Consider the following 10,947-nt stretch of genomic DNA (forward strand, 5'->3'; position numbering starts at 1 on the left):
TTACATTAAAAAATTAAAATAACAATTATTTTGAGACAAATTTTTTCTTTCACAATAATTATTTTAGGAGGAGGGGAGTAAGTAATTATGCTCACTTCAAGTAACTACTACCAATCCTCACATAAAAAAAGTGGTAACTTCTATCAATATGTTGGAGTTTCTTTCGTACTTACAAAAAAAACTTATAGAATGAGTTATAAAAAATTTATTTTATGTTAAATATTTAATAGTCCATCAATTATCATTTATAATTATAGTAATCAACAAGTAGTTGTAATAAATACTATTTTACGATTCATCTTTTTTTTTCATCTTTTTTTATATGTATAATTCATCTTAAACTTGAAGAAAGTTTATGAAATAATCTCACAAATCAGATACCCCTTAAAAAAACACACCCAAATTGGCCCCAAACAAGACAACACCTTGCCCATTAGGCTTTGTTTTTTTTGTCAATGAAAAAAAAAGGTGACATGCACTTTTTTTGTGTGCCCATTTAGTGTGTTAAGAAAAAGGAGACGAAACGTTTCGTTTAACACTGAGGGGCAAGTGTATCGTTTCTGGTTAGGGCGCAACCGTCTCTGTCATCGGATATCAGCAATTCAGTGTTCCAAACCGACCCGTTTTTCTTCCTCTTCTTCAAATTCCCCACTTTTCAATTGGTATGGTTCCATTTCCTTCTTCAATTATGGGAAAAATTCTAATCGTTCATTCAACTTAACGTTCTCCATTCATTTCTCTTTTCCCTTTTAAATTTGCAAATTTGATCTCCCCCCTGGTGGTTACAATAAATTATATTCACTTTGTGGCTTAAATATATAATCTTTTTGAATTTTAATACTTGGGTTTCCTCCCAGGTTCCAGAAAACAACAGGTTTTGACGTGTTGGATTCGAACAATGGACACCCAAAGTGGTGAAGACACTGTTGATATTGATCTTGGAGGTGTTTCATCCAGTGGAGAAGCGATTGGGGATCTGGGTGATGACATTGTCACAGTGCTCACTGGGCTGGAATTGAATGTTGCATGTTTCTCTGAGAAAGTTGCAAACTTTAGCAATTTTGTGATGCACTTGGAAACTCTTGGGTTTGAATTGGAGGGCTTGGATCTGGAGAAAGAAGACAATGATGTGGACAACATGGATTGTGTTGGGAAGTTTCTGGAGTTTGATCTGTTGTGTGGGGTGTTGGGTTCTGAGATTGTGGAATTGGATAGGTTCCTGGACACCCTTCATGCTGAAATTGCTGATTCTGGGGAGAGGGTGGCCTCTTGCAAGACTTGGCAAGACAAGTTGGTTGATTCTGAGCAATGTTTGAGGCAGTCTGAGATGCAGTTTTCAGAGATTAAGAAACAGTCTGCTAGTTTTGAGAGGACTCTGTCTTCTTATAAGAGGGGAGGAAATGGTATGTGGAAGATCTCATTGATTGATTCATTTATGTAGGTTTTATTTTTTGGTGGCACATTGATTGCTTGGTGTTATTTATTTCATGATTTTGTCGTTTTCATTAAGTTTTGTTAGAAAAAAGGTTATTTCTAAGAAATCTTTTATGTCTGTCCCATCATATTCTGGGGGGTCCACTTCAATTTCCACGTGAAGTTGTTTGTGGAATAAAGGGGGAACTCCTCTCTTGCATTAATGAATTTCTTCTTTTCTTAGAAGAAAAAAAATTGTGAAGAAAATTGGGCCGATTTGCTCAATATGGTTGATTCTCGATGAATGTGTGAGCAATAAGAATATCTTTGTCTAAATAATTATCTGTTTCTGATAAATATTTATTACCCTTTTTTAATGACAACAGATAATGTTGAAGAGGGTGAGATCATCTTAGAGGATGATGAATCTTTAAATGTAAGCACAGTGATAAACATGCAAACACCTGAGCAACAAAGACATGTTCTGAGGATGCTAGAGAAATCTTTAGCAAATGAAATAGATCTTGAGAAGAATTTCATCGACTCAAGGCAAATTGAAGAAAAGCTAAAACAAAAGATGGTTTCTTTAGAACAAGAGCTAATTCTCATGGAGGAAGAAGCAACTGATGCTTGTGAGAGATGGCTTGAGGCAGATAATGCAAGTGAGATACTGACGGGAATTTCAAAACAACTGTTGGGTAGACTTCAGATTTCCCAGTTCAATTTGAATGGTTTAAGTCAGCGTGAATCTGAACTCAGAACTAAGCTTGAAACTTGTATAGAACAATTGAAAGAGAAGGATGTTGTTTCGGACAAGATTGAACAATTGAATGATAAACTAATTCTTGCCAATTCTCAGGTTGTTGCTTTAAGCGTCGAGGTGTGTTCACTTGAGAAGCAGCTAAAAGAATCTGAATGCCAGGTACTGAATGTGAAGGCTTCTGCTGATGAATATCAGAAACAGTATAATATTCTGTGTTCTGAAGTGAGAGACATGGAAGAAGTTATTGTTGAATTGAAAGAAAATGTATCTAATGCGGAAAGTCGGGCTAATACTGCAGAATCTCTGTGTAAGTTATTGACAGAGACTAACGATGAACTCAACAAGCAGTTGGCTCTTTTGAAAGATGGTGGTGGCAAATCTGAGAGGGTAGAGTCACTTGAGAGGCAGCTAAGGGAATCCGATTTACAGCTGCAGCAAGCAGTAGCATCTGCTGAAGCTAGTCAAGAGAAGCAAAGTATGTTGTATTCCACAATTAAAGATATGGAGCATGTGATAAAGGATCTTAAGTCAAAGGTTTCTAAAGCTGAGAGTCGGGCTGACAGTGCAGAGGAGAAATGCATCATATTATCTGAATCTAATAGTGATTTAAACGAGGAATTAAACTTCTCGAGGAGTAGATTGGAATGCTTGGAGGGATCACTACACCAAGTGGAGGAAGCCAAAGTGGCATCTGCAAAAGATATCGGAAAGCAGACCAAAGTATTCAAAAATTTGGTGATGCAGCTGGCTGTTGAGAGAGAGCGTCTTAATAAGCAGGTAAAGATCAGGCTTTTGAAATATTATTTCAGGCCATAAAGTAATAAAACCATATGGATCTGTGATGGGGATTGTTTATAGGCTGCTAGGTCTCTGGTCTGCATGATGTTAAGTTTAAGTGTTTCTTGCTCATTAATCAACAGAAACAGCTAGGACTTCAAATGGAATCGATTATTTTGCATAGTATAATGACTGAGTCTGAATGTTGTATGAATATAACTATGTACGGAACTACATGATGCTTTGTTTGTTGGGTCAGTTTGTGAATAACAATAACAACTAAACAAGCATAGCCTTTTTTCCCCCTTCCTTGAGTTTTCCACTTTACACCTTAGATTTTGACTAATATATTTTTCATGTATAGAGTTGTTCCAATTTATTTTTAATTTAAACATCTCAACTTAATGGAGAATTCAGAGGATGGAAATTTGGCAGTGGTTTACTTGACTATTGGGATGCATTTATTTTTCAAAAACATTTAAGCCATCTTGATTGAAGAGGTAGAAAAACAAATACAAAACTGAAAGACTTTATAACAAATATGATTGAAAATTTTGAATCATGTGATGAAATGTGAGATATTCAAAAGGGAAAATCTTTTGGTATTACTATTAAGAACTCAATCTTAGCAAAAGGTTAACTGGATTTCTTATGGGCTTTATTTTATACCAGTTCATGGTTAGTTGAAATTGTTTTTTTTTTTGGAAAGCAAAAGTATATATATTAATGAGGTTTAAGAAGAATTACAAAACCTCCTGTACAAGATGTACACAGAGAACAATAAGAACGGAATAAGAGCCCACTAAAACCCAGGCCCCAACCAAAAAGATATCCTTTCACCAAAAAGTGTTCACCTCACTAGAAGCTAGAAAAAAGTAGTAAAAATATGTATGCTCCGCTAAATAGTTGAAACTGTTGTACTTTGTCTGCAGCTGTCCTCCTTAGCAAGTGAGAACAAAATATTGGTAGTGAAGCTAAAGCAGACAAATAAGCATCCTTCTCAAGAAGTTACTGTGACTTTTGCTACTGACCATGAGGTTGGTACTTCAGACTTTATTATCTTTGATTTTTATTGTTACATGTGGCTGATGTGCAAGAATCTCCTGAGTAAGTTAACTTAAAAGTTTAGTCAGCTTAAATATACATGTTCTTTTACCTAATTCTTTTAAAACTTTTTTTTACATGTTCTAAAAGGATTATCTTGATTATAGTTGGCTACTTGGGTACTTATAAAATATACAAAAGGTCAGCTTCTCTTTCTCAGGGCAACAAATTTCAAATATAACTTTCTTCAAAAGCATAATTGTTTTAGAAAAAAACTTGTGACTTAACAAGAAATTAGTTTTGGGGATCAGTGGTGGATTTGCTGGCTTTTGGCCTTTTGTGTCTTACTATTACTGCCGCAAGGTCTTAGCAATATTATACTTGTGGATCTCGCATGTGTTAGACTTATGGTTGTTGAAACTACAGCTAAGTGGCAAAATTTTCTTATTCAACAATATTTAAAACTTGTCATAATGGCTTCTCTTTATTTTTCATTTTTAAAGAAAATATACACTAAAAGTTGTGTGTGCACTTGCTTCGTTATTTGTGGGTGGGGTTGGGAGGATTATGGGAGCATTTCTGCTGGTGGAAGTATATGTTATTTGAAAGTACTAACATCCATGGCAGGATATGTAAAGTTGATTTTTTTTAATCATTACTAGTGCTTTTTGTAGGGAATCTACTTTTTAATAAGATGGAAAAGTGTCACTTATTGCTATCAGTTAGATACATAGATGTAGCTAAAAGTTTTATGAAATGTGAAACACCACTTCTTAGGATGTTAAGAATGTGAGTATAGGCCTAACCCAACCCCAAAAGCTAGCTCAAGGGGTAAGGGTTGCCCCTCATTTATATATTCTAATTTGGCTTTATTTTTAGCTGATATAAGACTTTTTCCCAACACACCCCCTCACGCCCAGCCCTTTTTGGGCTTGGTGCGTGAACAACAATGGTGGGTGGCCGATATGGGACTTTTTCCCAACACCACTTGTGTTGGCATAAAATGCAGTTTCATGGATAACAAGCTGTGCTGCATGCAATGTTTTCTGTCATAAATTTAACTGTTGAGTGTTGACTCTAATTTTTGGCTGAATAGACCTTTTCTTCCTCTACAATAAATGCGGATAGAAAATAAACTTGAGTACACATTATGACATTATCTTATGTTAGCACCTGATTCTTAGTAGAATTCTGATCCAAAGAGAAAGAAGACACTGAAATGTTATTAGATCTGCTGATTAGTTCCCTTCTAGTGTTTCCATTTTTCCCTATACTGTATTTACTTTAGGGGAAGTATTATTATATACACTAGAAGATTAAATGTAACATTTTATCATTTCTGTCAACCCACTTTCTGAAGTTTATAACAAGTTCACGGATTTAAATCAAAGAGGGTCTAAATGCTTAAAACAAATTAAAACACATAGAAGAAAAATGTCAACAGATCAATGTGCTAATCATTGCTCCTATTTTCTTTTCCCAGGTGGACAGAACTTGGAAAAATTCATCTACAAATGATAATGAAGTAAAGTTTACAGATACTATGCCAGATGCTGGTACTGTGAGGAGAATAGATGCAGGAGTTCTTAATTTTAAGCATTTATTCATGTTATTAGTGCTTGTCTTACTGTTTTCAGCCGTGACTTATCTGAATGTCGATGCCAATCTTTGAATGAATGGTCAGAGTTTTTTCCCTTGTTTTTTGAGATCTAGGTGGGGAATTGGGGAATGAGGTGTGGATGGATGGAATCCCCCAACCTCAAATACCACAATGCCAGGTTAGTATAGGTTACAAGGCCATTGACATTGTAGGTTTCAATGCTAGTCATTGTGTAGCCATATCAATCAAATTTTGTTCTAATGGAGTATATGATTGTGGTAGATATGATCCTTATCTCTTCTAACAAGTTTTGAGTCTATACTTTTATTGCCATAGGATGGATTTATTTTTTAAAAATCTTTTTTGGTGCGATCTTTTTGTTTATGGCTAGAGGGATATGCCAAACTTTGTGAATTGTATTATTAGAAAACAAGATAAGAAGTCAGTCCTAATTTAAGGTCTGGTGAAGAGAAATTTTTAATGCCACATGAATAGCATTGGTGCCTCCTCATATGTAAAGGTGCACATAATTTGTTATTGGTTATGGACTTATGATCCACGCTGTCGTGTGGACTTGCTGGATGCCAATTCCCAGTATGCATTTTTAAAAATGATGCGGACGATTCTGTCAGATTTTTTTTCCCATAAAATTACAAACTATGGAAATGTTTTTTTTTTAAAATATAGTATTTAGCAAATAAATTACTTTTTTTAAGGGAGTTAAGGCTGCATTTAGGAGAGAAATAAAAAATATTTTTTAAAGCTTTTTCACACTTTTTCACTTCTAAGTTCTGACATAATCTGACCCACTATGCCATTGTTCAGTGGATTAATCGGCATAAGTTTCACTTTGATGGAGCCAAATTCCAACCTTCAATCCTAGCCAAAGCGAAGTTTCACTTTGATAACGAAAGCAAATTTTAACATGCCAAGAGAAACAGAAGCAGAACAAATAATGCTCAAGAAATGATGGTATTATAATGATAACCAATTTTGAATTTTGGCTGAGGGTCTTGACCAGTGGAATTATCAATTTTCCACCAGGCTACGAAAGATGATATAAAATTTCAGAACCGGAAATCAATACCTGGAGCAGGTTAACAACACTTGACAGTAACTTCCAAAGAGTGAAATTGTTCAATCTTTGTTGCTTTGGATGATATGCAGATGCAAATGCAGAAGAATAACGGCTGAAGTGTTTGAGCTGCTTAAAATAAAGAGTCTAATCATATTAAATTTATGATTAATACAACGGAATAGGGTTGCTCAGCTTAGAATGATATTAAGAACAAAATCGAAATAAATGTTATTCTTTGCCAATTTCTAATATAAGCACTGATAACGTTCTGGTTGAAGGATGGAGATTTGAGTATATGCATGTCCCATGTTCAAGTCTTGATAACAATTTTTTGATATATATATAGAAAAAAAAAGAACACTGACAACAAAATTGTGATTTTATTTCATTTGAAACTCGTTAAACTTTTGTGCTAGAGAACATACTGTATGGTCTGTCAAGCTACAAGTAAAGCTAGAGTATCAGTGTAAAAAGTTCTCGCCACTTAAAATGAGTATGAGTTAGATCTACCCACCAGTCTCATTTGATGGTTTGCATGAATCAGTTCATAACGATCCCACAGAATGAAAATTTGTATCTGGTTTATGAATAGAGTGAAGAACATCTGGAGAATCTAATTACATGTTTTCTCCTTAGATATAGATTATCACATGCTTGGATGCTCTCCTCCAAATCACATTCAAGTGTGTATTTATCTCGCGACAAATCTGCATGGATGATGAATCTTATTGCATGTATGTATTGGAGGTAATCAGATTGCTCGATAACCTCCCCCAAAACTCTCGGTGAGGTCCACTATTGCCAGCCAGAGCCATGTTGAGGGTCTAATTAGCCCAAGCCACTATTCAATGCAGGGAAATATGGATCAATCTCAGCATGTGAAACAGCACAATTCAAGCACCATTGAGTGTAGGGGAATCTCCATTAAGCCATTGTAAGCAGTGTTTGAAATCTTCACTACATTATTACCTCTCACTACAAACGGTAGTTTTGAGCCCCTAATATGGGTCTTCCATCTCCTCATCAAGCATGAAATCAATATCTGGAACATATCCAGCCCACTTCATCTCATCCACAAGTAAATGAGTTTGCTCATATATCTCTTCAGATCTTGGATGTGCCTTGTCTCCAACAAGAAATGTGTGTACCTCATCTCTGATCTCAATCCAGCTACAACCTGGCTCCTTCTTTAACTTACAGTTCTTCATTATACTTCTTAGTTTTGCGACCTCACCCCACATCCCTACGATAGCATATACGTTTGCTAAAAGAACGTAAGCAGAAGAATCTTGAGGGTCCAACTGCAATAAAGAATTGAATGCCTTTTCTGCAACTTCTACATTCCCTTGCATCTTGCAATTACTGAGCAAAGTTCTCCATATTACATCATCAGCTTCAAAAGGCATGCTTTCAATAAGCTTCAAAGCTTCATTTACTTGGCCTGACCTCCCTAATAGATCTACCATACACGAATAATGCTCCATTTGGGGATCTAAACCATAGTGACTTAGCATTTTCTGGAAGTAATGGAGCCCTTTGTCCACATAACCCATATGTGCACAAGCTCTGAGGACTGAAATAAAAATTGTATGATTTGGTTTCACATTTAAAAGCTGCATCTCCTCAAATAAATTAATGGCTTTTTCTCCAAAACCATGGTATGCATATGCACAAATCATGGCACTCCAAGTCACATAATCCCGCTTTGGTGCCTTCTCAAACATTAGCCTGGAATCCTGCATATTTCCACACTTTGAATACATATCTACAAGTGTGCTGGCAATATACACATCTGAATGCAGCTGTAGCTTTAAAATTTGAGCATGAATCTGCTTTCCAAGTTCTATGGTAGCCATATTTGCACAAACATCAAGAACTGTAGCATATGTGTAGTTGTCAGGTATTATGCCCATTTCCAGCATCTGCGAAAAATACCTCTGAGCATTTTCACTTTGCTTTTGTGATGAGAATCCTGAAATGATTGAATTCCAGGAAACAGTTGTTTTCTCTTCCAGTCTGGCATGGATCTTTTCTGCCTCCATTAGCATCCCACACTTGCCATACATATCTACAAGGGCACTGCCAACAAACCAGTCTAGCCCCATCCCAGACTTAATAATTCTTCCGTGGATCTCCGTACCATAGTTTAAGGCTTGTTGACCAGCACATGCCTTTACAACACTGCCATAAGTAAAATCATCAGGTTCCATTGTTGATCGCAACATTGAAACAAAGAGTGAAAGTGTTTTCCCTATTTCTTCATTTTGCTCATGAGCTGCTATGATCGCATTCCAAGACACAGCATCCCTTCTTTCCATCTCCTCAAATATTAAACAAGCTTCCATCAGAGCTCCACATTTTCCATACATGTCTAAAATTGTATTTGCAACACAAATATTAAACCCTAAACCGCATTTGACAGCTAGTCCATGTAGCTGGATCCCCTCCAAATGGCGTTTGATCACTGAACAAGCAGTCAAAGCACCAGACAAACTAATTTCGTCAAAGCCAAGATTATTCCTCTGTAAAGACTGAAAAATATCTAAAGCTTTAAGACCTTGATCTTGGCGAGCATATCCAACAATAATGGCATTATAAGATTGCCGAGGGGGATTAGGCAATGTGTTAAATACCTTCCAGGCATCAAACATTCTCTCACATTTTGCATACATGTCCAATGTGGCAGTTCCAATTATACTGTCATACGCAAAATCAGACTTTAGAGCGTGACCATGTAACTGTGTGCCCAATTTAAATGCAGATAATCCAGCACAAGACCTGAATACACTAGCATAGGTAGATTGACTCACCCCCATACCCACTTTCAGCATATCCTTAAACAATTTTAATCCCTCAATAAACCGGTCATTCTGAACATAGCCTGCAATTACAGCACTCCAGCATACCAAATTTCTCTCAGGCATTTCCCGGAAAACCCTAAAGGCATCATCTAGTTTCTTACATTTTGAGTACATATCTACTAGAGCACTGCCTGTCACCACATCATTCTCAAAACCCATCTGAATTGCAAGGCAGTGCACCTGAAGCCCTAAACCATAGTCTTCAATACCCGAACAAGCTTTCAGAATAACGGCAAATGTAGCATAGTCATGTGGGATTTTCAGTGATCTCATCCTGACAAAAATTTCAATTGACTTTCGATTGACACCGTTATGTAAGTAACAAGAGAGCAAAGAATTCCAGGAAACAACGTCTCTCTCAGGCATTGAGTCAAACAAAGACTGTGCAAACCCCATGTTCCCAATCCCAGCATACCCAAATATCAAAGTATTCCATGAGATTACATCCCTTTGTGACATTCTGTCAAACACCTTGAATGCATAGTTCATTTTGGAACTTTTGCAATAAAATTGAAGTAAGCAGTTGGCAACATAGATGGTGGGCACAAAACCAGTCACAATCATCTGGGTATGGACTTGTTTGCCAGGATTCAGAGCTTTAAGGTTAGAACATTTTTGGAGAATGTGGGAAAATGTTAATTTCTTGGTGGGGTTCATTTGGGTTGATTAAAGAGTACAAAATGCAGGCAGTGACAGGGTTTTGATGAGTGAGTTTGGTGGAGAAGTGTTGAGCCTTGCAAGACACAGTACGCTGTAACATCTACTCACTATTGTAGTACTGTGCATGAATTGGCGGGATTTTCATACTTCAAAACAACAGTTTTGATTCTCTTTCCCTTTCCCAGTGTTCTAAGAGAAGATAATTCCAATTTCCAAATAAACAAATAAAGTAAAAAATAACAAAATAAACAAGCTCAAGAAAAATAATGCAATTTTTTTAATCTGCAAGAGTTATCGAAAATAATGTTCAACCAAACTAGATTCCTTTAACAAAATAATGCGATTTAATCATACTTATTATTTTTTCTTTGAATATAGAAATACAAAGTGCAGGGAAAATGGGGAAAATTAACGTCTTTTTTTTCATTTAGAAAGCATTTTCTATTTTTTTATTTTTATAATAATTATAAAATTTATCACATTGTTTTCGTTTGAAAAATTTATCCAACAAAATATAAAAAAAACATAAAACAGTAAATAAATAGTATATTTTGTAATTATTTAAAAAATAAAATAGGAAATACTTTTTCAAAGCTAACAAGACTAAAGCATCTTGTGCAGTTGTGCTCTTTCGAAAAAGGAGGTAAAAAAAAAATAAACTAAAAAAATTTTAATCAATAAATTAACACTATTTTAGTATGTGAGAAGAGATACGTGAAAAGTAAAGTAAAAATTGAAGTTTTTTAATTGA

General features: G+C 35.6%; 2 protein-coding genes across 2 annotated transcripts; one reads left to right on the top strand and one right to left on the bottom strand.

Annotated features, from left to right (window-relative positions):
* Positions 1-498: 498 nt before the first annotated feature.
* LOC114396765 (WPP domain-interacting tail-anchored protein 1-like) lies at positions 499-5,930 on the top strand. Its single transcript, XM_028358913.1, has 5 exons — positions 499-662; positions 858-1,403; positions 1,800-2,953; positions 3,886-3,990; positions 5,481-5,930. The coding sequence occupies exons 2-5, from the start codon at positions 899-901 to the stop codon at positions 5,667-5,669; spliced, it is 1,953 nt and encodes a 650-aa protein (XP_028214714.1). The 5' UTR covers positions 499-662; positions 858-898; the 3' UTR covers positions 5,670-5,930.
* Positions 5,931-7,036: 1,106 nt separating this feature from the next.
* LOC114395858 (pentatricopeptide repeat-containing protein At3g02330, mitochondrial-like) lies at positions 7,037-10,397 on the bottom strand. The gene has a single exon (XM_028357725.1). The coding sequence runs from the start codon at positions 10,191-10,193 to the stop codon at positions 7,674-7,676; it is 2,520 nt and encodes an 839-aa protein (XP_028213526.1). The 5' UTR covers positions 10,194-10,397; the 3' UTR covers positions 7,037-7,673.
* Between the last annotated feature and the right edge of the window lie 550 nt (positions 10,398-10,947).

This window comes from Glycine soja, chromosome 18 (assembly GCF_004193775.1).
Source record: "Glycine soja cultivar W05 chromosome 18, ASM419377v2, whole genome shotgun sequence".
NCBI lineage: Eukaryota > Viridiplantae > Streptophyta > Magnoliopsida > Fabales > Fabaceae > Glycine > Glycine soja.

Coding starts and splice junctions, on each gene's coding strand:
- LOC114396765 (XM_028358913.1), top strand. CDS start 899: ATGGACACCCAAAGTGGTGAAGACACTGTTGATATTGATCTTGGAGGT. Junction 2,954..3,885: donor GAGAGCGTCTTAATAAGCAG/GTAAAGATCAGG, acceptor CTTTGTCTGCAG/CTGTCCTCCTTAGCAAGTGA. Junction 3,991..5,480: donor CTTTTGCTACTGACCATGAG/GTTGGTACTTCA, acceptor TTCTTTTCCCAG/GTGGACAGAACTTGGAAAAA.
- LOC114395858 (XM_028357725.1), bottom strand. CDS start 10,193: ATGAACCCCACCAAGAAATTAACATTTTCCCACATTCTCCAAAAATGT.